The sequence below is a fragment of the Gambusia affinis genome, linkage group LG03, assembly GCF_019740435.1.
Source record: "Gambusia affinis linkage group LG03, SWU_Gaff_1.0, whole genome shotgun sequence".
In the NCBI taxonomy this organism is placed as follows: domain Eukaryota; kingdom Metazoa; phylum Chordata; class Actinopteri; order Cyprinodontiformes; family Poeciliidae; genus Gambusia; species Gambusia affinis.
This window is the reverse complement of record NC_057870.1, coordinates 30,669,007-30,694,340: the sequence shown is the minus strand read 5'-3', so window position 1 is coordinate 30,694,340 and position 25,334 is coordinate 30,669,007. Positions and strand designations below refer to the sequence as shown.

The 25,334-nt window shown below is 41.3% G+C and overlaps 3 protein-coding genes and 1 long non-coding RNA gene across 7 annotated transcripts in view; 2 read left to right on the top strand and 2 right to left on the bottom strand.

The window, feature by feature from the left end:
• LOC122828508 (spermatid perinuclear RNA-binding protein-like) overlaps positions 1–1,228 on the top strand; it is a 34,760-nt gene extending 33,532 nt beyond the window's left edge. For 2 of the 3 annotated variants that reach the window (XM_044112123.1, XM_044112120.1), the window contains one exon: positions 442–1,226. In XM_044112123.1, the coding sequence (XP_043968058.1) occupies positions 442–530 (89 nt within the window). In that variant the 3' untranslated portion in view covers positions 531–1,226. Of the gene's footprint in view, positions 1–441 lie in introns of all 3 variants that reach the window. The other variant, XM_044112122.1, reaches the window with a different exon arrangement.
• A 2,081-nt stretch (positions 1,229–3,309) lies between these two features.
• LOC122828507 lies at positions 3,310–5,113 on the top strand. 2 transcript variants are annotated; one of them, XR_006370238.1, is made up of 3 exons: positions 3,310–3,536; positions 3,694–4,191; positions 4,494–5,113. It is a non-coding gene; the product is annotated as an uncharacterized LOC122828507 (long non-coding RNA). The 2 variants fall into 2 exon arrangements; XR_006370239.1 differs by having other exon boundaries at positions 3,310–3,560.
• Positions 5,114–7,705: 2,592 nt separating this feature from the next.
• Positions 7,706–14,689, bottom strand: LOC122828506 (probable G-protein coupled receptor 21). Its single transcript, XM_044112119.1, has 2 exons — positions 14,524–14,689; positions 7,706–14,431 (listed from the first exon to the last, which is right to left on the bottom strand). Exon 2 carries the CDS (start codon positions 12,344–12,346, stop codon positions 11,285–11,287), a length of 1,062 nt encoding a protein of 353 aa, XP_043968054.1. The 5' UTR covers positions 12,347–14,431; positions 14,524–14,689; the 3' UTR covers positions 7,706–11,284.
• Positions 14,690–17,201: 2,512 nt separating this feature from the next.
• Positions 17,202–24,338, bottom strand: p2rx7 (purinergic receptor P2X, ligand-gated ion channel, 7). Its single transcript, XM_044112118.1, has 13 exons — positions 24,127–24,338; positions 22,931–23,078; positions 22,780–22,851; positions 22,160–22,232; positions 21,791–21,887; positions 21,148–21,228; positions 20,815–20,950; positions 19,970–20,106; positions 19,755–19,845; positions 18,982–19,047; positions 18,643–18,747; positions 18,464–18,571; positions 17,202–17,825 (listed from the first exon to the last, which is right to left on the bottom strand). Exons 1-13 carry the CDS (start codon positions 24,246–24,248, stop codon positions 17,325–17,327), a joined length of 1,737 nt encoding a protein of 578 aa, XP_043968053.1. The 5' UTR covers positions 24,249–24,338; the 3' UTR covers positions 17,202–17,324.
• Between the last annotated feature and the right edge of the window lie 996 nt (positions 24,339–25,334).

Below are 25,334 nucleotides of genomic sequence, written 5' to 3'. Positions count from 1 at the left end.
TGCTCATCAACGGTTAAAAAACAATCTTCAAGTAAAGTTTATATTCATGCTTTTATTTTGAAGTGGCAGTCTGTTTATGCTGCAGCAAGATACATTTATTCTGTACCCAGAATGCATTGCTCATAGTTGTTTGCAATATCAAACAGCTATAAAACTGAAAGTTCATTTAACGCTTTAGCATTAGCTTCCACTAAACAGCATGTTGGTGTAGCGCTTTAGCGTTAGCAGAACAAATTTTTATGATTAGTGCTTTGGCGTTAGCACAGCTAGTTTTCTGGTAAGAAGTGATCACCCCTAAAGGTGTCAAAAAATAAAATAGGTTTTAATAGATGTTAGGAGAGTCGTTGTACCTTTAAGTTTTTCCATCAAACTGGTTCTGATTCTGAAGTCCATTAAGTCCAGCAGATGTTTCTGTGACCAGATGTTGTTGCCTGTCTGCAGGCGGCCTGTACATCGACAGTGCCTACTACCAGCCGCAGCCCATCGCCGCGCCCATCATCATCCACCTGGGCCCTCAGGATCTGTTCTGACCTCCGGCTCCAGACAGGATCCAGAATCCAGACCCGAAGCCCGGTTTGATTTCCAGTCCTCAAACTGTCGGTTTCCTCCTCCACACCACGGCCAGCAGCACTGAAAGCAATATGGAGGACGATGGCGGCGCTTCGGGCAGCACAGGTCCAGTTCTGGTTCCTGAGGAAAACAAAGCAATACTCTGGCTGCCTTCAGGGGCCTCAGGGGCCCCAAACGCCTCGGAGAGAAACTCAAGCAGCCCAGAAACTCTGGAAATATTTACCGTTTCAGTATAAACTCAGCAGCAGCTGAACGTATTTATTAACATATTTATGAATGTAAATACAGCCATGACTGTAACTTTGTATTCAAAACACATATTTGCATATTGCTGTATCAGATGATTAAAGATATTTAGTCCTGTATTAAACATTCCTGTATCTCAGCAGTACCTTTGGTCCTGAGCTGGAAAATTTAAAAACTAAATTATCAATCATTTTGTCGTTTTGTTTGACAAACAGCAGGATTTTGTTAAAGGGGCAGTTATTGCGTGTTTTCTATTTTAGAGCACAGCTAAGTAACTGTTACTTAATTCAGTTGTATTAAAAATGCGATAAATATGTAAAATATAACTTAGAAATTTTACTTCCTTAATGTCTTGAAATTGGGCCTCTGTCTCTTTAAAAACTCCTGCTCTTTCTGAAGCTCCGCCTTCAGGATGTTATCTCAACATGGCTCCTAAATGAACTCCCAACATTTTTACCAGCGTTTTACTGAGCAGCAGCTCCTTTAACGAGCTCAGCAGTTTTCTTCTGGCTAGTCTGAAGGAGTGAAAGTTGCTCTGTGAGACAGAAGCTCTGAGGAGGAGCTGCGCCTCGGAGGCGGAGCTAGGTCCACCCAGGTGTTTTGCACAGCTGAATGGTTGCCATGGAGATTAAAGGATTTCTGCATGAAAGACTCAAAGCTACACTCCAGGTTTGTTCTTTGTGAATAAAGTTATGATGTAAAAAGTTGATTTTACATAAAATCTCCTCTTTAAATCTTGATGTTTGGACATTTTCCACCAGAAACTGAACTTCCCACTGATGTTACAGAATCATGTTTTCCAGTGGAATCAAATGTTTGTTTGGATCAGATGAAACTTTCCATCTATCAGCAGGCAGTTTGAGCGTGAAGCCTTCTGGTTCTGTTGAGCAGCAGCTCTGAGGACCAGCAGTGTGTGCACGCACTCCTCCATTCTGCTGTTTACACCTCACGGGGAAACCTTGACCCCGCCTGACCTCTGCTGACCTCAGAGTGGAGCTCCGCGTCATTCCTGACACCGAGCTGACAGCTGCCTCGGCCCGCTGCTCGTTTCAGACGGAGCCTCCAGATCCTCTGGGTATTTTTAGCGGCGGGACGTGGAGCAGCCAGGTGTTGGATTACGCAACGTGGACGCATGGCGGCAGTTTGTCACGCTCTGACTGGTCAGGTTCACCGTGGGTTTAATCACCTTGTTAGTCCAAAGCAAACCGTTCTGACAGCAGATCAGGACAAAGAGCCGAGCAGAACGAGGAGCGAACCGACCTCTAAACACTTTAACTGCATTATTATTAGACTTAATGTGTTTATAGATAAGCACTTATGTAACAAATAAGCATTAAAATACCCTGAAATATTAGGAAAAGTGTTGAAGCTACTGGAGGTTTCATGGATCTGGAGAGTTTCTGTCAGTTTCTCTAAAACCAAAACATTAAGACAAACTGCAGCTCCAAGGCCATTAACTGATTTACTAATCGATTAACCGTTAACTGAAACGTAAAGCCTGTTTCTACCACAAACTCCTCAGTTTTAGCTTAAGAAAAAAAATCTCAGCTAATTGTTTAGCTGTAGATGATTCCTCAAGTGGTTAAATGAAAGATCTGCACAAAGTAGCTTTTTTATTTATCCAATTGTAAGACCTGAATCTATGAAATCAGAGGATTAATAAATAAAATAAATGTTTTCTATGTGTAACCTAAAACAAAGTTATAGAAACAATTATGAAACCTTAAAAAGCTTCATTACACTTATTGAACATATAACATAATGTCAGTAGCACTTTTTAATTTTTTTTTATAAAAAGACTCAAATCTTTTTAATCCGCAAATGTGACAACAGCTCCCTCTGCTGGTCAACTTTAATATCAAACTTTATTTTGAACGGAAAGGAAGATTTTAAATGGCAAAAATTTCACAGTAAGATACAATCTATTTCACGGTAAATCTGTTATTTAATTTTATTATGTAGAAATTGGAGAGGAAATACGATAAACAAGAGTTTAAAAAAGTTTCAATCTGGACAAAATAATATTATAGAGATGTTAGAAAATAAAATATGAAGACGAGAGAGAAGGAGGAATGAACAGACAAGGACAAATAAGCGATAAAATATATTTTTCAGCTTTTTGACAAAAGAAAAATATTTGGGACAATTCAGCCGGTTTCTACTTTGGCCACTAGATGGCAGCAAAGCTGTGAGTTTGACCTGAAATCAGCGGAAGTTTCTCTTCTTTCTTCCAGAACCTGAATTTTAGCATATTAATTTAAAACAAAAAAATCAGGCTTCAAACATTTCATTTAATGTTTTTAAGTCTGTTTAATATGAGTTTCACTTTCTGTAACGAGGGAGAGAAATATTGGACTTTTTCTGATTCAGAACTGTGAAGGCGGCGCTGCAGAGATGTGGCCGGTCCGAGCCTCGATCCTCGGATCGGTTCCGAGTGAAAACGGCTTCATTATCCTGACAGCTGCAGCTGCTGCTGCCAAGGAGCCACAACAATCTCATCTGTCCAGATCCACAGAGGGAAAGTCTGTTCATCAGCGGAGAAAAACTCTCTTTATGAACTGTGAAGAAACCCTTAAAGCTCCGGATGTTGAGCTGGTTCTGGTTCCGGTTCCGTGACGACACAGCTGCTCATTAGAACTGGATTTAATTAGGCTCTCCATCAGCAGACGGTCGTTCCTGGAGGCTGAGTTTGTTCCTGTCATGAAGTTTTCACTCAGCAGGTAAAAACTGCGGATCCATTTCTGGTAAAACTTGTTTCACTTCTAGGAATACTTTGTGATTTGATGATTTTCCTTTCATCGTTCCTACATGAGCTCTTTCATTCATTCATTCATTCATTCATTCATTCATTCATTCATTCATTCATTTTCATCACAGGATGGATGAATGCAGTTTAACCCAGAATCCTCTGGTTGTGCCTGGAAAGCCGCCATGTTTGATGAGAAGCAGAAACTTCAGACTCACGTTGGGAAACAGTTTCCCTACAAGCATCAACTCAAACATTCAGACGCTTTCATTCCTCAGAGACTCAAACACTTTCAGTTCAGTTTCTCTAAAACAGTTTGTTGAACGTTAATTCAGTTCAGATTAGAGCCGGCGGCGGCGGCGGCGGCTCGGCGTGTAAACATGAGAATCAGACAAATTCAACTTCTTCAGCTCGATTCTCTGATGTTTCACACAAATTCAAAATGTCTGAATCCTTTTCTGAAAAACAACAACATGGTTTTACTGCCTGATTGTAACTTTTCCTGAACTGAAGCTGAACTTGGATCATGAACTGTTCCTGAGCAGCAGCTCAGGGCTTCCTCCACTGGTGGGATTGGAATCGATCAATCAATCGATCGATCGATCACCAAGTGGTTTATGATCAATATGGTGAGTAATAAAAAAATCTACATATTTCAGGTTTTTTTAAGGAAAGAAAGTGTTTGTATTTCCAAACTCTCTGCATTTTATTTGTATTTTTTTCTAATCTTTTCAGCTGTATGTAGATTTTAGAAAGAGAAAAATATATTGCAAAATTTCTTCCAATTATTTATAATAAAGCATCACAAAATTTGTGATTTTGGAAAAGAAAAATCACAGCAATCATAAAATCCTGGAGCACCGTGGATTTATGACAGAATGAAATACTTCAAGCTTTTGTTTCTTGTAATTTAAATGATTCTGGTTTGCAGATGAAACCTGAGCTTCAGAGTCTCCTGCAGCGGCGCCGGATGAAAACCGGCTCCAGTCGGACCAACATCCATCTGGTTTCTCTGTTTCTGTTGGACCGAAACACGGCAGACATCCTCACACGTTTCAGAAAGCTGGAACATCCGTCACCTGCTTTTATCTTAACGCCAGCAGATATTTGGCGCCTCCAACACTGAATGTGATAAAAACACAAAGTTTTAAGCTGAAATAATAATAATAAATTTCTCCCCGTCTCCCCCCCTCCTGCTGCTCTCGGTTCTGGCCCAAATTTGGTGCCGTCGGCCTCTGAAAAGGCATTTCCTCCTGACTGCCAGCATCTTGATTTTCCCACAGGAAAATAAAAACATAAACTCTGACATGTTTTGAGATGAAGGGATCAGGACTCCCTGGGATCCTCTGTGCTAAACCAACTCAGCCTGACGGGGAAACGCAGAATGAAAACATGAAACGACAAAGTGAAAACATGAACAGTCAACAACTGACCGGACAGTTTGACCAGAGGCATCGCCGAAACCTCAACACATGAAATATGTTGATGATGTCTCCTTTAAGGAGCTCAGTGTTTCGGCTGTTTTGCAGTTTGCTGGAAGTTTGTTCCAGATTTGTGGCGCATAGAAGCTGAAAGCTGCTTCTCTGTGCTTGGTTCTGGTTCTGGAGGCAGAACAGAACAGAACCAGAGCAGAACCAGAGCAGAACCACGGGTCTGCAGCAGATCTCTAATCTGTTCAGTAATTTATACCAGCAGTAGTTTAAGGTTTATTCTCTCAGTGAAGGGTTAGGGTTGTAGAACTAGGTGATGTTTTCTATCTTCCTGGTTTTAGTCAGAACTCCAGCAGCAGCATTCTGGATCAGCTGCAGCTAGAGGATTGATTTTCTAAATGTGTGGATGAGTTTCTCTTTAGTCCTTTAAACCTGGAAATGTTCTTCTGGTGACAGAAGGTCGACTCTCTGGCCAATCGGACCGGAACCGCTCCAAAAGCAGGAAGTGAAATACAGCGCAGAGCGTTTTCAGTTTAAAGACAAAAGAACAAAAACTAATCCAGAGCTTTACTTTTCATTTGCTAACCTGGATGAGTTTTGTGTTTTTGAGTTCTGCCTGAAGCGCCGGTTTCCCTCATCACTTCCTTCGCTGTAGTTTCCTCTGATGAACAGATTCCTTTCATTCCTCAGCAGCATCATGTGAGGCGGCAGAAACGATCTGGCAATGAAACTACAGTCATGTGACCCGAAGAAAAGACTGTAAACAGAGAGAATCAACACTGTAAAAACAGCTGGTTTGACTTCCTGCTAACAGCTTTAGGTTACAGAAAGAGTAAATTTATTCAGTAAGAACGGAGGCTGAATTGGTTTGGGGAACTAAAATCAACAGAAAGACTTTAATTAGTTTAAATGTTTGTCCTGCTGCCTGTTAGTTAATCAGCTTCATGTCGTCCTGCTGGACGATCCGACAGCAGAAACGTTTCATTCAGAGACACTAAACCTCAGTGAGCGTCACTCACCCACAGATTTACATGATTTTATTACCAAGACTTTCATCATAATTCTCTTCATCAGTAATCATGTTGTTCTTCACACAGATCCAGACACACACACACACACACACACACACACACACACACACACACACACACACACACTCCTGTGTTTCTCCAGAGTGAGACAGAGAACAGGCTCAAGGGGAGGAGAGCAGCAGTGTGGACAGGAGGAACTGATTGGATTCATCTGAGTTTTCCAAACTGTTCCCAGTTCACTGCCGACTGAAATGGTTCAAAATCAAACTGAGGAAAAGAAAATTAGAACGAATTCAACTTTCTATTGAGAAAAACTTTAATGAAAAAAGACAGAAAACCTGGTTTGAGTCACAATGTTGGCCTATAAAACTAATTCTGATCATTTTTTACATTAATAAATGAACTCGTTGTTTGAAAACTGCTGTTTGCATTTGATCAAGTTACATTAATCTGTAACATCTGTAACATCTGTAAATCTCTCTAGAGCCTCTGGTTCTGGTTCTGTACATGAAAAATGAATAATGAATAAATCCTTCACAGGTTTGATGTTCTGTCAGAACCAGATCATCCGTTCTGCCTCTGAACTTCATGATAACGTTTTCATGACATGAAATAACAAAACCTCAGTTAGACTATTTATTTCCATTAATAGAAACTTTTTCCTTCTGCATGGAAACTGAAACATCTGTTATATTTTTAAAGAATAAAATCAGTAAAGTTCAAAGCTGTTAATGAGCCAGATGTGTTTTTAATTATTTCATAAAAGGTCAACAAAGAAATGATAAGAAATAACAGAAAAACGTCTTTAAAGCTAAAAGTAACGATCCAGTCTGATGCGTTTTTACCAACATAAAAATAAAACGGCTTTAATGTGTTTTTTATTTTTATTACTTAAAATGAATCCAGAAACACGAACAAACAGAACATTCAAGTTTTAATCACACACATTATTTACAATAAACTTCTGTTTGGTTCTCCTCATGCTGAGAACCAAACAGCTCAGAGATTAAAGCCCTTAGTCTGGATTATTAATCTGCTATAAACGGTGGATTATTGCACAAACTCCAAAACATGACAGGAATGTAAAAACTGCACAGTTGATGAGATTTGTGTTGCTACAGCAAATGAAAATGTATCAGATACATTTAAATAATTCATTTTCACAGCAGAAGGCAGATTAACGGATTCTGTCCGTTTTCTGAATTTATCGATAAATAAGATGAATAAATATTAGGTAATAGAGCAATAAAAAGAAGATTAAATATTCAATTAATTTGTATTTTCAACAAATAGTCATACAGAAAATTCTGAGTGCAACTTTTGAAAAGTTATTGTTTGACACAGTGAACAGAAATATTCCTGACTGGAAAAATAAATTAAACTGAATCAACAAACTGAGAAAAACAGTCATAAGGACAGAATCAATTCATTTAGTTCAGACAAAAACCAGGAAATAACAAAACAAAACAGAACCGAGCAGAACCGATCAGAACCAATCAGAACCGATCAGAACCAATCAGAACCGATCAGAACCGAACTGAACAGAACAGAACCGAACAGAACAGATAAGAACAGAACCAATGAAAACCGATCAGAACCAATCAGAACCGAACTGAACAGAACAGAACAGAACTGAACAGAACCGATCAGAACCAATCAGATCAGATCAGAACAGAACCGATGAAAACCGATCAGATCAGAACAGAACCGATCAGTCCGACTCGTCAACTGAAGGACAAACTCAGAGTTTCCTTTAAACTCAGAATAAAAACCAGGAATAAAGTTTGAAGTCAGTTTCTGTTGGAAACGTTGGAGCGTCTCAGCTGCTGGATGACTCTGCTGCTGCAACACTTTAAAAACCTGCTGAGTTTTATTGAAACAAAGGGACCAAACAACTTGAACTATTTCATTTTTTTATATCTGCTTGTTTTCACTTCTGAATCAGCTGGAAAGAAATGAACTGAAGACAAAAGAAAACGGATCTCTGTGGTTCTGACAATAATCTGTGGCTTTTTACATAATAATCTACAACCTGCAACATTTTTAAAAAGGTTTCAGAATATTTACCTTGAAATCATCATATGGAAAACCCAGAGGAACAAAACTACGTTTCTGTTTCTCTTACATTAAATTTATTAAATTTCGCTCTTATTTTTTTTAAATGCACATCCATAAAATGTTCTACAAAATGTGATTTTAAAATTATTTCAGGTTTTTCTGAAACCTTCGACTGACTGCAGAGTCAAAAACAATAACTGAAGTAAAATCAGTTTTCACGAGTCAACAAGTTTCCACAGGCTGAATCCAATTAACTTTAATGTTGTTTCTGCAGCAATAAATCATGAAACCGTCATTTCAGTTCCTTCCAACAAGGAGACGTCCTGTTACAACGGCCGCTGAAAAAACCACAAATAATGGAATCAGTTGTTCCTTCAGCTTCTGCCTCTTCAGCACAACCAGAAAATACTGGAGATATTTAAATCATTTTTAATTTTAACTTATTCATTAAAACTAAAGGTTGACTTTTTTCCACTTTTCAGCATTTTTCTCATAAATGAGACGCAGCTCATGCAAATCGAAGAGAAGAAAGTTAAAGTTTAAATATTTAAAGCTCTTTAAATGTAATAAAACTAAAAGATTTTTATGGAAATTTCACAAAAACAAACTGAAGTTTCTTTAAATAAACTCTTCCTCTTAAAATGTCTCAGATTAATAAAAATAGATGAAGATTCACCTTTAAAGTGTGGTTTAAATTTCTCTCACATAAAACCCACAAGAAGGTGGAAAACCTTTAATAAAAACCTTTAATAAAAACCTTTAATAAAAACCTTTAATAAAAATCTTCACATTCACTTTTCAGTTTATTTTATTTCCCAGTTTTTGTTTTTTTTTCTGGTTTTTGATCAAAAACATCAAAATCAGAATCAGAAACTCTGAATTTCCTGTTTAATGGTTTTAAAACCAAACTTTATGATTATTTTATGATGTTTAAAATATTTTAATGATATTTTTCTTTATTAAACCATTTCAGGAACGAAAATAAAACGGTTTCAGATTTCAGTACTAAACTTTAATAAGTGAAGGTTTTTATCTCATTTCTGTAGTTTAACTTCCATTTAAAGAAATCCCAGATAAAATATCAGAATTTGATGAAACGAGTCAAAGAACGCTGCAGCCCCTCCCCCACCTGTTGCTACAAACTGTTGCTGGCGATCTAAAGGATCTAAACTGGTTTTCCTGTTTGGAAGAATCAAACTTTGCTGTTCGGTTTCAATTCTTGGTGCCTCAAACCTCAAAGTACAAGAAATATTTTCTTACAATATTCATATTATTTTTGACAAAACACAAATCAGGTTTTTACAGTGTAAATATTCTGTTTTGCTGTTGGGCCTCAGATTGAGAAATCTGGACCTCCGTTAACACGACGTGTTTGAGGAAAACATGATCAATTATCACACAATATAAATGTTAGAAACGTTTTCTGTGAGGTGATGCAGATTTATGCTGTAATAAAGTGATAATAAAAGTACAAATCTGAAAAACGCATCGCTAGAATAATAATATTCGTTATAAAGTCTCCATTTTTCCTGGATCTTCCATTTATTTCTGTTTGTAAAAACTCAGAGCTTCTGGAGGAAAATAATCTCTTTTTTAAGGAAACGATGTTTTACATTTTAAAACTGTAAAAAGTTACAGGAGTTAAAGTCTGAGCACCGGATCTGCAGTCCGTTTAGAAACAGCAGGACGACTGGATCAGCTGGAAACCTCATTATTAAAATGATCTGCTGGTTTTTTACTCTAAATTTAATCTGAAAACCTGAAACTGAAGTCAAAGTTAATCCAGGAACTGATTTCAGATCAGTTTTATGAGTATTTTATCACATTAAAGATTCAACATTTTTGTTCTTGTAGCAAAATAACTAGTTAGATACTTTATTACAGCCACAATAGTCAAAATTAGAACAATATATAATCTAAAATTAGCCACAACAGTAATAATTCTTACATTTTTTGGTTTTAAAATGTTTTAGCACATAGTTTAGTTTTAAATATTGGTTTTAATATAAAGGTAAAGTTACTGTAAGATGATGCTGAGAGAGAAGCGCATCAAACATTTAAGAAGAAAAAATTATGAAAAGGAGCCAAAACCTCGGATCATATCCAGGTCCGACACCAATCAGAGCTCAGGATCAATTTTCTGCATTTAGTCAAAACCAGTAAAACATTTTCTGCTTCAAACAGCAGCAAACAGAAACTCCTCAGTTTCATAAAACAGAAACGCCTCGACTTCATAAAACAGAAACGCTCCAGATTGATCTGCTGATGAAACGTTTCAGGAACAAACCTCCCCACATAAATAAACCGTCGGCCTCCTTATTGGGTGTCCAGCAGGCGGCAGGTGGAAAAACGCTGCAGGTCAGAGAGCTGAGCTGATTCATAAATCAACATTTTCCATGAATCCAGGCTGAACAAACACGACCGGCTTCAGCAGCTGAGTTTCCTGAGCTCAGGTTCAACTCAGATCAGAAGATTTTCTCACAGATCCTCCAGATGGCCAAACCTTCATCCACCCTGAAACCATCCGTCCATCCCATCACTTCATCACAGCTTTGGAAAACAGGGATTGTTTTTCCACCAATGAACTGCTTTGGTCTCCATATCAGGGCGGCCATCTTGTTGTGTTTTACAGCTTCTATTTATTTGGACTTTGAATTCAGGTTAACTAATAAAATATAACTAATAAAATATAACTAATAAAATATAACGGTCAGGCTAAAAAATTATCATCTTTTACAAAAATAAAGTCATATGACAATAAATTTGAAATATTGCCAAAATAAACTCACAATATAAATAGAAGATGGTTGAAATATTAGGAGGATAAAATAGTAAGTTTATCCAAAATCCAACATAAAAAATAAGAAATTAATTATCCAAGTTTTTTTCTTTGCCGTTTCACTCAGCCTGACCCGAAACAGAAAAATGAGGCAATAAACTGTTTAGCTTTTTGCATTTGCTGGATCTGAATGAGCAGGTTATACTTTCCTTTTATGTCTTTTTACACTTTTTAAAAGTTTATTCGATCCTCTGAATTCACACATTGACCTTTTTCATGCAGTTTGGTGTCAAACTTTGTTCCTCCAGTGAGTTTCTTTCACTTCATCTCAGAAGGACCAGCAGGCATCGGGACGGACGCCTCTCTGTGGCCCTGCAGGCGCCAAACAGACGCTCCTGAAACACCAATCCGCGGCCGCAGAGTGTCAGACGTGGCATCGCGTGTCGGTGCGCAGGCTGCCGGGGGGCGGAGCCTTCCGCCCGTCTGCGCAGCCGAGGCAGGAAGGCAGCAGCGGCTGCAGCAGACTGCCCAGGCCTTTTCGGAAGACGCTGTTGGAGAGGCTGTAGATGAGGCAGTTGCAGAAGCTGTTGCTGATCGCCAGCCACGTGGTGAGAAACGACGCCACCATGTGGCGGTACAGCCCGGCGCTCTCCAGCAGGAAGTAGAGGATGTAGGGCATCCAGAGCACGTAGAAGACGCTGGTGATGCGGAACAGCACCATGGCGTAGCGCTTGTCCGTGCAGCCGTCGCAGCGCTCGCCCCCGGTGGGCGTGGCCTGCGCGCCGAAGCGGGCGTTTCGCCGGCTGATCTCCCGGGTGTGCTGCCGGCAGATCCGGAAGATGCTCCCGTACGTGAAGCAGACGGTGAGCGCCGCCGGCGCGTACAGCAGCGCCACGATGAAGGTGCTGAACGTCGGGTTGGTCCTCCACGACTCGGCGCACCACTGAAAGACGTCGCCGTGGTAACCGGGCTTCCCCCAGCCCAGGAAGGACGGCAGAAAGACGAGGACGGAGTAAACCCAGATGAGGACGATGCACGCCCGCAACCGGCACGGCGTCACCAGCGTGGCGTAGGACAGCGGGCGGGTGATGGCGATGTAGCGGTCCACGCTGATGCACGCCAGCGACGCCATGGAGACGCTCTTCAGCACAGAAACGGCGTAGCCAAAGGCTTTGCAGGCGAGCTGCTGGTTGAGGCCCGGGAGGCAGCGCAGCAGGGACAGAGACGGAACCAGGCAGCTGACGCCCACCAGCAGGTCGGCGCACGCCATGGTCTGGATGAAGTGTCCGGTGCTGTGGTGGTGCAGCAGCGGCGCGCAGTGGAAGACGAAGATCACCAGCAGGTTCCCGGCGATGATGAGCACAGCGAGGAAGAGGATGATGGCCGCCTCCAGCAGGCAGGTGTCCAGGCTGTGGGAGTAACCCACCGCTCCCAGCAGGCAGAACAAAGGAGAGCCGCTCTGGTTCGGATTGGAGGAGGAGTTCATGTTGGGTCGGGTTCAGCGCCACACAGCGGTCATCCCATCTTTAAACTCCGTTTCTTTAAATCCTCAACATGTTTGTCTGGTTTGCTGCTCAGAAAACCAAGCCGGGTCATTGTCCCTCAGCGGCTGCCCGGCCCGGCTGCGCAGCAGCTGTTTCCTTCAGACTCATAACGCAGCCGGACTGCAGCTGCTGCTGCAGGCGGGGAGACAATAAGGAGGAAGAGTGATGCTGCAGAGCAACTCGTCTTCCTCTCATCACCTCGCGCTCAGATCCTAACCCTGAGTTGAGCTCGCTGCACACAGACGTCCAGACCCGCCTCCTTCCTGCATCTGCTGCTAGAAAATGGAAACACTCCAGACACTTTGAGCTTTTACTCAAATCGACTCCAGACAAAAGAAAGACGGCCGGCGTTCCGGCTGCAGGGTCCCGGCATGGAGGAGAGGAGCAGCTGCCTCTGCTGGATAGCGATGGACCCACAATGCCTCTCTCCTCCCCCTGCTTCTTATCTCCCTCTTCATCCCCTCCTCCTTCCTCCTCACAGACATTTCCCTCCTCCTCTCTCCTTGGTTTCCTGCTTTCTTAGAGAAATGCTTCCAGTGATTCCAGGTCTGTGTTAAAGTGATGAACATGTTAGGACGAATCAACAGGCTCTGAAACATCTTCATTACATTTTTCTTAGATAATGAGATTTTGGCCTCAGTTCTGTATTTTCAGCTGTTTTAGGGCGTCCTGTCACTTTAAATCCTGCTGCTACCCCCAAACTCAACGTTTACACTGACATGTGAAAATGGCTGCAAACAAAAGCGTAATTACACAACCGTACTTCTTTGAAAAGCAGAAGCGGAGCCTCCTGCACAACCAATAAAAATGCAGCAAGTGGTTTCTGGATCGTTTTCTGTTCCAGCAGCCATTGTGCGGCAGTAAAACCAGCTGACCGAACATGCTGGAGCTCTCCTTGGGTTGCTAGGCAACAGGCTGTGCTTCGCTGGGGTTGCTAGGTAACATGCAGTGCCAGCTGATTTACATTCTGGAGGTTTTTAAATGGCTCTTTTTCCAGACATTAGCCAAACTGTAACTTCAGGAAGTTGGAAGGTTTCAGACCCTCAGCCTGACCTTCAGGATGAAAGAGGAGAAACACCAGGAGCTGCAAACTGAGACAAACTGGCTCATAACAACCAGTGAAGCCGCTTCACAACAGACGTTCCTGTTCTGGTTGACAGAGGGTCAAGGGTCAACAGTCAGATATCTGGCTGATTTATTGATGGATCTCAACTTTTTTGTTTCTCTGTTGTTCTTCCAGGTTAAAGGTCATTGATGCCACATCTTCTCAGCTTTACGTGGCTCAGCTGCAGAGTGTTTTGTGTTTTGTGATCAGACATCAGGATGGTTTCCTCTGCAGCTTGGAGGTGGACAGGAGAATCACTGTGGAAAGTGGATCATGTGACGCTCAGCCTGCTGCTGAACCCGAGGCTCAGAGCCGCCGCACAGAAACACACAAACACACACAAATACACACAGAGACATTAAACCAGCAGCGTTAAAACGAGGGTTTATGAGACTCAACACTCCAGCTGAACATGAAACACACAGAGGACGCTCCGTTTTCTGAACCACTAAAAAGAAAGAAAGGAAACTTTTCATTAAAGCTGAGATTTCTTCAGATTCTCTGTGGCAACAGAACAAACCTGGTTGGAAAACCTCCAAAGCAAAGAGACTCAGCAGCAACATAATGAAACCCACCATCCTGCCTTTCATTGAACAAAGATTACTGAAATAACTCCAGTGGCCCAAACAGAGATCCTCCCAGTCCACTCAGACCTTTCAGAAATCTCAAAAACTGTTTAATGATCTTAGCAAAATGATATGATGAGCCTCAAGAAAAATAACCAATATAGACATCCCAAAAACCCAAATTGCTCAACTCTAAAAGGATTATGTAGATATTTGCAAACTTTCTTACAAGAGGAAGAGGTTCTGTGAGACTGACCAGGGATGCTCCGCAGGTGGTCTACGTATTTCACCATCATCAGCAGTGCTGCGTTTCCTCAGCATCCCATCATTTCCTGCCACCAATCCTGGGATCTGTGCTGCAGAAATCCAAAGTGAAGGTCAACAAACCTGCAGTTCCTGATGACATTCCTGCTGGTCAGTGGAAGATGTTGGGAGATCGCAGCTCTACCTTCTTGCTGCGTCTGTAACCAGATCGTTGCCAGGAACAAACCTTCCCAAATGAACAGTTTCCTTTTGGAAAGGCAAAGAGAACGTCACCGAGTGCAGCAGCTACCGGCTGGTAAGATCCTGAGTCACAGCACACCGCCGCCCTGCTGAGGGAGAAACATCCAGGATCAGGCAAGATGCTCCACATTCCTCCAGACCACCAGGGGGAGTCATGAGTAGTTACCTGTATCTAATATTGTAAAAGACTTTCAGTATAACACACATTTTCTTTCTTCCTCCAGGCTTCTTCTGAACATCCTTTCATGACTTCCTGTTTGATTTGGCTGTCGACTCCCCCTAGTGGTCTGGAGGACTTCTGCTTTGTGGATCAAGTTTGCAGCGTTTCATATGTTGTTTTTGATATTTGCAGAATTTTAGTTTTGGTTCCTGTTTTATTTATTTATTTTGGTTTAGTGTTGTTTTTGTTTTTGTGTTTTGAAGTTTCCATCACTCATCTGTTTGCAGGATGTTTGCTGTGAGGAGAGGAGAGTTAAGGATCGACTCTTTACTCCACATTTCAGTGAAAAACGAGGTGGATACTGCAGCCATTTCACTAACAGGCTGCATCCTCCTGCAGTGCTCAGCTTCAGCTGACGGTTTGTTCAGCCATTTATTAGCTGTGCAGACATGAACCAACTCTTAATTGACTGTGGCACCAGGAACTCCCCCGACCCCAACCATGTGAACATGTGCTTAAAGTTTATTCAATTCCTCTGGGGGCTCCTCCAGGTCACACAGTTACTGTGGAGCTATAAACAGAAAAGAGGAAAACCCAGAAGAATTTATGCATGAAAGAAATAAACTGTGACATTTTATAACCCAGTCAGTGATGCTGTGACTGGAAGAAATCAGATTTTACTGATTTTAGCCTCAAACTGAACCTGGAGATCCGAGTATCCAACATAAAAACAGTTTCAAAATCTTTTCAATGAGACTCTTGAAAAACAAGCCTGGTGTTAATGAGTCACTGGCTGTCAGATGCTCCAGTCACTGCCTGTAACATTTCACTCTACACGTATTGGCACCACTGCTGCCCTCTGGTGGCCAGTCTGGAAACTCCAGTCACTTTCAGCAGAATCAGCTGGTTTCATCTGTGAACGAATTATTTAAAATATTTATTTTAACTTAAAATATTTAAACAGTCAGTCTGCTCTCAGTCTCAATTTAAAGGTGGAAATAATTGCAGAAAAAACACTTTACAAAAAGTGTTTTCAGTACAAAAACGATGTTTGCTCAGTTTAAAGAAATAAAAATAGAGACAATGTTTCTGGGAGTTTTTTCTATTCAACAAAAGAATAAAATCACACAAAAAGCTTCCAGGATCTTTGTCTGAATCCACTGAGTTACTTTAATTTAATCATGAATTTCCCTCAGAACCATCTGATCACTGGACCAGAACAGTAACTATTAAATCCACATTTCTGTTTGTAGATGAATCTCTCCAGTCGGTTAAACGTTTTTCTCCAACCTGCTTCAGATGAAAAGATCCTCATTTCATCAGAGCTTCTGTTTACACCAGAAAGGTAATAATTTTAACTTTATTCAGTTCATGGGTTCATCATGGTGTTAATGAATAAATCCAGAGTGAAAATGGGAACAAGAAGGAAGCCGATCAGAAACACCTCCATCATCAGCAGCTTCAGCCTGAATTATCGCTGCAGCAGCAGAAGAACAGAGTGAATAAAAAATGTGTGAAGGAAAAGATTTTATCCTGCGAGTATAAAATAATCCTGTTCATATTAGTTCACGATCTTCCTGCTGTTTGTCACTGACAGTGAAAAACATGTTTGACCTGAGAAACCAGAGATTTATTCAGCGACAGGAGAGATGTCAGGCGTAAATTGGTTTTTAATTTAAACTCTGCAAAGTTCAGACAAGAGAAAAAAAACTGATAATTGAAGTGGGAACAAATCCTGATGAATTCATGAAGAACAGCAAATTTAAGACTGAATAAAACAAACGGCAAGAAAAAAACACAAAAAAAGCTTTTACCATTTAATTCATCTAAATACATTCAGCATGTCTGAAACTTTGTGCACCATTTTCTACAGTAAAGGTCAAAAATGAATGAAGGTCAAAAATCAGTTTTATCTGTGAGCTGTAAAAAAATAAACAGAATGAGTTTATGTATGTTTTCAAGTCGAGGCAAAATGTAATAATCATTTTTAAATAAATAAAATCTCCCTTTCTGAGACATGAGAGGCTTTCATGTGTTTAAAAACACATCTAAGTTTTTATTTTTTATTTTTTTGGTTTAGTAGAAATAAAAACTGAGTGAAACTAAGAGGAAACAGCAGGAAAAATAATATTCTGAATTAGTTTTACTTTAATATAGTTATCACTTTTAAATAAATAAAATTTGATCATCACACATTTTATTTTTGTATGAATATCTTGAGTTTATTTTTATTGCAGGAATATTTCATGTTGATTTATGATAAAATATCAGCTGTAATAAAACCAAAGATCCAGATTAAAACTGATAAATTGTCTCATTATTTCATTTCCCTTTAGAATCAATAAAATATGTTTTAAACTGAATTTCACTTGAGTGCATTGACTCAAAGCCACCAAAGTCCAGAAAGCAGCTAAACTGGAAGAACCAGAACCAGAACCTCAAACCGAGGAAAAACCAGAAGATATTAGACAAAATTATTTATTTGCTTTGTGAAGTTTTTCACCAAACTGAACAAACTTTACACATTTCTTCTTTTAGTATCCCAGAGTAACAAAAAGCTGTTAGTAGCAGGAGGACTCTGAGTTTCAGAGCTCCCCGTTGTTTCGGGTCGGGACAGAGACGGTTCTGATGGGCGTGAAGCCGCTGTAGCGTCCATCCGGACTCGGATATTCCTCCCTGATCCTCCGGACGCAGCAGCTGGGGACGACGGGATGGGAGTCATCAGGAGGAAGTCCAAACCTCCAGCTGATGAACTGCCTGTAGGCGCAGTGACGCAGGGCGGCGGGCTGCGCCCCGCCAGCAGGGGGAGCCAGAGGGTCCTGGTAGAGCAGGACGGCCTGCAGCAGTGAGCGGTCCAACACCAGCCGCCTGAACGGAGGAGACGAGGTGATGCAGGCGCCGTCGCTCCGCCTGCAGCACAGCTCCTCCTGGGGGAGGGCAGAGGAAGTGCAGCAGCCGCATTTACACCAGCCTGGCTGGCGCCGTTTGGGGTCAGAGGTCGGTTTCTGGTCCTGGGGAGGCTGAGCGTCCGCGCTGACGTCCGGCTGCAGGAGACAGAGAGCGGCTCTCAGGTGTCCCGAGTTTTCCTGAGGGGACAGAAAAGTCTGCAGCTTCAGGAGTAAAACTCAGGTTATGAATTATGAGACAGTTTAGGTTTGGACTGAACCCGGCCGGCCCAGCAAGAGTCCAGCTGTTACTGGAAACGCTCTCCTGAACATATCCGAGCATTAAAAGTTTACCAGTGCCGCACGGCTCAGTGGAAATGAGCCACAACGACCCGGAGCAAAGTCATTCTCTGCTCCGGTTCTACAGGCGTAGAAAAACAGAAACGTTTTGATCTGAGCTTTTAGGAAAGCAGCTAAAATCAGAACCAGAACCAGAACCAGAACCAGAACCAGAACCAGAACCAGAACCAGAACCAGCTGTGCTTCACTGCTGCATTCTGCACTCTGATGGAAAAACCTTAAACACGCAGTAATACAAATGTCTCTGATGTTTGTGACGTGGTCGTGGTTTGAGTCCATTTTGTTTTTTGGATCTTTGTCAGAGATGTATTTAGATTTTTAATCACCATCAAATTCAGCTGAAAATGATTGAAATTAAACGTATTAAAGGAATTACAGTGTGAACAGAGGAAAACCTAAAACTGCAGTAGCTTCATGTTGAAGTGGTTCATGCAGGTTTGGACCGGTTCTGCTCTGGTTTCTGACTGAACCAGCTTTACCTTGCGCGGCAGAACTGACACGGGTTTTATGTTTTGGAGACTCTTCTTGTGCGACCTCTTGACCAGCCGGAGCTTCTCTTCATCGACGTACGACACGCAGAGGATGCACTGCAACACAGTCAGAGGAGAGATGATCTCAAACCATCGCTTTCCCAAACTCCACCGGGTCACGTCCTCACCTGCAGCCTGTCCTGGACCGACTCCACCTTCCTCTCAGAGTAGTTCTGTCCGGCGTCGGCAGAATAGCAGCTGGTTTCCAGCAGCCAGTCGATCAACACCGTCGTCTGGGGATTTAAAATACCGACTGGAGAAAATGACTGGCTTTATACCAGAACCACCGGATGTCATCTCAAAACTGATGTCTACAAAAATGTTGAGCCGTTAGTGACATCTAGTGGTAGTGAAATTAATGACAAGCCTTCCTCTAGTCAGAGAACAGAAACGGACTGCAGATCCGTCCACGTCAGTCTGAAATGTTTTCGTCGTCGGTGGATGTGTGGCTGTGAGCCGCTCCTCACCAGAGCGTAGTACGACAGAGTCGACCCGATGTAAACGATGAGCTGAATGAAGCTGAACTTCCCCGCCTGGAACACAAACCAAACGCTTAGTTTTTATCTCCAGGAGTTCCTCAGGGTGGAAATAATTGGGATCAGTAAAAACGCCTGAGCCTAAACGTTGCCACCAATCAGAATAGAGCAAGAAAACATCACAGGTAATTGTGTTGAGTGATGCAGCAGTGTCCAAACGTGTTGAGGATCAGAAATGTTACGTTGAACAACAAGGAGGAATCAGAGCCACCATCTAGAATTAAACATTAATGATCCTCCGGGACATTAGAAACTAGAAAATAAATGTCTGACAGCAGAAAGAGGAAAAGCTGATCGTCAGGACTGGATAAGTCCGTCAACGGTTCGAACCGCCAGCAGTTTGAGAAACTTCAGGATATTAAGAAAGTTGGACTGAAAGATGAGGGAGAGGAATCAGTTGGAGCAGCGTCATAAAATTGATGAATCTTTAATCTTAAGGTTGGTTTGTTTAATTCTTCCCATTTTTGGCAGGATTATGACTCTTTAAATGTTGCAGGATTTCCACATCCAGACTGATTACATTGAATTTCCTTATCAGTGGAACAAAATGTGATTAAGAAAGAATCTTTATGAGAACAGACCAACAGTTTTATAATCCAGTCCTTTAAATCCAGCGTCTCCTTTTCCATCAGAGCTCAACATTTTCCAAACCTGAAGATCCAGAGCAGGAACTTTAAGTTAAAGAAGAGATGAGGAAGACCAACCTGTCCGAACACCATGACATCGAATCTGATCCCGAAGGCTTTGTAGAGCGTTCGCTCCTCCACGCCGTTCACCACGTTGTACTTCGCAAACCTGAGAAAACGAGAACAACTTTTGATTGTTTTACATCAAATCCATTCAGACAAATCCTCCAAATCATTCAAACTCTTTATCGTCGCGGTTTCCATGGCGACTCTGATGTGCTGATGACCTTCACCTGAAGTTGAGTCCGGGGTAAAGCGTCTTGTTGCTCTCTCTCTCATCCAGCCGTCTGAAGGAGTACCTGGGGAGGCAGCGCTGCATCAGCCGGTCCAGGTTGCAGTCCCATTTGATCTGAATGCCGATGACGCCCCCCTGTGGCCAACAGGGGAAATAACAGTTAACCACTCCTACACATTTATAATTTAATATTTTTAATATTTGCTGTTGGTTTTCAGGCTTTTCTGCATGAAGCAAACATATTTTACCATCCCCAGACCATCACACTGCCACCGCCGTGCTTCACTGTTGATGTGATGTTACTTTTTTGGAGAGATTGTCACTAATTTTACTGTGGGAGGTTGAAGCATTTTGAGTTGATGTTGAATCTTTTTTTCTGATTTTTAGAACAAAATTCTCAATTTCAAACATGAAAATGTTTTTTGACAAAAAAGTACAAAAATAAAAACCTTTAGTCTCAAAGCAAAACTTCATTTTTACAAACTAACGACAGTTAAATGAACACATTTAGCATGGAATGAGTTAATAAACATTCACCTCCTGCATGTCAGTTTTTAAAAGGTCTTCAGTACTTATTTATATAAACAGGAGGGAGAAATGCTTCTTCTTCAATAAGTCAATAAAACCCAATTTAGTAGAGAGGAAAAGTGAGAAAACATCATCATGAACCATTTAACATTCGCTGCCATTCGAAACTGAAGATCGCTGCTTCCTGTTTTTATTTTTATAATCAGTTTCATTTCTCTCAGGAGAAGCAAAAGTTTAAACAGGAAACAGAAAAATGTTTCTGCTGTAAGAACCGTTTTCCAGAGCAGAGTGGAGGTTCCTGCAGGGCGTCTCTACCTCCACGGCCATGTCGGAGAACTTCTCCCCGGCCTCTCGCACCATGTCTCCCAGTCGGAAGATGGGGCAGAGCGAGTCGTTGCCTCTGTTGCAGCTCCTCAGGTAGGCGTCGTTCATCTGAGGGAGGATGTTCCGACTGCGAAACGGATCCAGAGTCAGGAGACGCTGCAGGCGGCTGGATTTAACCCACCACACATTTCTTTATTCCTAGTAAACGGCCTTGAGAAAACATTTGCTGTGCGTAATCTGAATCTAAAATCACATTCCGAGGTTCAGAGAAACTCCTGCAGCGTCTGAAAATTGAAAAAGTTTCTGAAAACGTTTCCGTCTCACCGGATGAAGTTGAAGGCTGGAAATCTGATGTTGTTCTTGATGAGGACGGTGAAGTTCTCAGCTGCTGCCAGCAGAGCAGGTCTGAAAAGAAAAATGTTCATTATCACATTAAAAAACTGTAAAAGTCCTCAGTCATCAGGAACCAGTTCCTGATCAACAGCTCCAAAGAGTTTCTGAAGTTTTTCAAAAAGAAATTCACTTTATGGAAAAACTTATTTTAAAAAAACATTGTTGATAAAAAGTTTTGGCGCTGGGATGAGGTGTTGTTTTGTGAAATTGGTTTATTTCACAAAACCGGAACAGAAATATTTTTTTGCATCACATGATCAACAACCAGATGTTACTACTGGCAGAAATGAAGAAGAAGATGGCAGGAAGTAGTTGGAGGATGATGGTGTGGCATGATTTTTATAATTTATCATATGAACAAACTTATTCATGAGTGATTTCAAAAGCATTTCCTGCTTCATAGAAACTGTGAAACTGTGATATTGTTTTCTTTAACATTTCCGTAATTCTGTGTTTGTAATAGAAAAGCAGATTGTGGAACTGAAAGGACGTTCTCAACCGAAGATAAAAATACAAGATAAACACAGAAGAATAGTTTTTTATTAGAAAAACAGAAACAGAAACACTCAGTGACCTTGGAGGGCTTGTCTGGGTTTCAATCGGACACCAAGCAGAAACTTCACAGGTTTTCTTCATCACATCAAACTTGACACAGGATCCCGTCTGAATCCCTGCAGGAGGAAAACGGTCCAGAGTTTGTTACAGCAGAAAGATTCCTGCAGCAGAACTGAGACAAACTGTAGAGCTGCAGCCGGAACCGGTTCGGTAGAGACGGATTAATACAGATTTGATGTGATCAGTGATTTCTCTGGAGCAGCTGTAGCCTGAATGCAGCTGATGATTCACATGGAGGAGCAACACTGAGAGGCTGATTCTCTGAAACTGGACCCAGGTTGTTTAGAGTTCTGGTTCTGCAGCCGCTCAGTGAAACCAGTGGGTTTACCGTGACTCTGCTGGTCCCAGGCTCCTTCCTCACAGTCCTGATCGGAGCGACACAGCCGGCCTTTAGACGGAACCTGGAGACAAACAGGCAGAACCTTCAGTCCAATTTTATTTTGGTGCAAAACACTTTAATCTCACAACCTGAGTGAAACACAAATGATGGAGATCTAGCTGCATAAAATAAGAAGTAAGATAAAATAAAATAAGGTAAGATAAGATGTCAACGTGTTTTCAGTCATTTTTGTCGTTTCTGATCCTTTAAAGTGATTTTGTTCTGCAGGTTTTCAGACTTTTTGATTGTTTTTAAAGTTTTTACAGAACCAAACATGGAGAAGCAGAACTCAGTTTTTATGTTCCTCTAATCTGGAACAAACATCCAAAAAAAAACAACTAAAAAACTGCTGAAATACTGACTTCCTTTAAATCAGAGTAAAAATTCATTTTATTTAAAGTCTGGACTAAAAGTTTTCATTTCTTCTCTGTGTTTTTCCGCTGTAATGTGATGTTTTTGTTTTTTTTTGTTTTCTTCATGTAAAGTGTTTCCAGCTGCCTTGTTGTTGAAAGTTAAAATAACATAAAATAACAGAAAACAAAAACATTACAAGTTAATATTTAAAGCACCTCTGCACATTTTCCCTGCTTCTGATTCTTCGTCACAATAACGTTGGTCACCACAAAGAACGAGTTTCTGTCCTAAAAAGAGAAGAAGAAACATCTTTGAATTTTATTCTCAACAATATTTATATTTTTGGACAGATAATGAATCTCTCACCTGAGAGGAGCCGCTGTAGTCGGCCACGTCCCACACCACCTTCCCGACCCCCGGCAGGCGAGTCTGAGCCACACCTTTCACCTTGGCGGTGACGGAGCTCACCACCAGCTCAAACTCCTGGTACTTCCTGTTCCACAGCATCATGGTGCTGAGAAAACAAAGTAAAAACAGATCAGGATCACGTTCAGTTTTAAAGTTTATACCAGGAAAACAGGAAAAAGGACTTTAATAGAACAGTTTGTCTGGAAAAAACTTCTTTCTAAAACATGGCAGCATGACTGGAGTTTACAAAAAAACATTTGAATTATAAGAGGAAAACAGAGATGATAATCCATAATCCACAATGTCTGAAGAAAACCAAACAACAATCAACACAAAGATCTCAGACCTTTAAGCCATTTTCTGTTTATTTTTATGAACTTTTAAATCTATCAGCTGTAAAAACTATAAACAAGCAGCTGTCCAGCTGCTGCTGCGGCGTCTTCAAACCACCACCCGTGTTCTTAATATCCTTTTCAAATTTGCAGATAAATTATAAATAAAGGTTTTTAAAAAAAGGTAAAAAAAAAAAAAAAAGGTTCTATTCGCGACAAGCGGCTGTTATCACCGATAGAATTATAATAATAATTAATAACAGCCTGATAGCAGGCAGAGCAGGGACCAACTGAGGCCATTCAATAGGGCTGATAACCACTGATAATCGCCATTCTATGGGATGATAACATCCGAAGCGGGTGCGCACCCTGATCAGATCAATAAAACTAACTCATAGAACTCATAAAAATCAAAACTAACCTTTAATCGTGATGTTTTATCTAAATTGTGTGTCTTTAAGAGTTCATTTCGCTGAATTTAATACATTTTAAATAACATTTTTAAGATGTTATTGTAGATTAGTTGCATTAATAATTTGCAGAGTTTTTCCATGAATTCAAACTGTCTGCAGAAAAACTATTTAATCAAATTTACTGCAGAAAACAAAAGAGACGCAACAAAAGGACCCGATTCTTTAATATTAAGGTTTTTAAAAACTAAATTCAGAACAAGTGCAGCAGATCAGGAGTTAATGGGTCGGTTTCAGAACCGTTCAGCAGTGAAATGGAATAACGGAACCAGCAGAAAGTGCTGGTTTCTGCAGCAGAAAGTGCGGCAGCTCCCCGCAGGAAGATGCGTGGGTGTGAAATATTTCTCCTCACCAGATAAACAGCAGGATCATCCCGTTCAGGCTCCATTTGAGCGAACCGAGCCGGACGCTCTGGATCCGGACCAGCTTGTTGGTTTGGTACTGACAGAGGCCGAGCGGGTCGCAGTAAGGCATGCCGAGAGGAGAGCCAGAGAGTCGGCTGGAGTTCGGCAGGAGGAACCTCGGTGTGGCTCTTCTTCCTGTGTGGACCGGGTCACATGTCCAGCTGCTGCTGCGGCGTCTTCAAACCACATTCTGATCAGATCAATAAAACTAAATAATTATTTAGGATAATAGCTCTGAAAAATACTTTAACTAAAATTTTAAATCAATGAAATATGATGAAATATTTTATTCACAGGTTGAAATAATTAATTACCAAGAAAAAGATAAATTTTTAATTATATTGTTTAAAATTTAAATCATGTTTTCGGTTTTCTGTACCTTTATAATTTTGTATCTGTTATTTCAATTATTTCCTTTTTTTCTCCACACCTATTTTAATGGCCACCAGATGGCGACATTGCCCCGATTTTAATGGCCACCAGATGGCGACATTGTACCGATTTTAATGGCCACCAGATGGCGACATTGCCCCGATTTTAAATGGCCACCAGATGGCGACATTGCCCCGATTTTAAATGGCCACCAGATGGCGACATTGTACCGATTTTAATGGCCACCAGATGGCGACATTGTACCGATTTTAATGGCCACCAGATGGCGACATTGTACCGATTTTAATGGCCACCAGATGGCGACATTGTACCGATTTTAATGGCGACCAGATGGCGGCATTGCACCGATCTTAATTGCCACCAGATGGCGACATTGTACCGATTTTAATGGCCACCAGATGGCGACATTGTACCGATTTTAATGGCCACCAGATGGCGGCATTGCACCGATCTTAATGGCCACCAGATGGTGGCATTGCACCGATTTTAATGGCCACCAGATGGCAACTTTGCCCCGATTTTAATGGCCACCAGATGGCGGCATTGCCCCGATTTTAATGGCCACCAGATGGCGACATTGTACCGATTTTAATGGCCACCAGATGGTGACATTGTACCGATTTTAATGGCCACCAGATGGCGACATTGCCCCGATTTTAATGGCCACCAGATGGCGGCATTGCCCCGATTTTAATGGCCACCAGATGGCGGCATTGCCCCGATTTTAATGGCCACCAGATGGCGGCATTGTACCGATTTTAAT

Excerpts from the sequence above, each read along its gene's own strand:
- LOC122828506 (XM_044112119.1), bottom strand. The coding sequence starts at position 12,346 with ATGAACTCCTCCTCCAATCCGAACCAGAGCGGCTCTCCTTTGTTCTGC.
- p2rx7 (XM_044112118.1), bottom strand. The coding sequence starts at position 24,248 with ATGCCTTACTGCGACCCGCTCGGCCTCTGTCAGTACCAAACCAACAAG. Across the intron at positions 20,107-20,814 it reads TCTCCGACATGGCCGTGGAG|GGGGGCGTCATCGGCATTCA; the intron begins GTAGAGACGCCC and ends TGTTGGCCACAG. Across the intron at positions 18,748-18,981 it reads CTCTGTCGTACTACGCTCTG|ACGACGGTGTTGATCGACTG; the intron begins GTGAGGAGCGGC and ends TTAAATCCCCAG.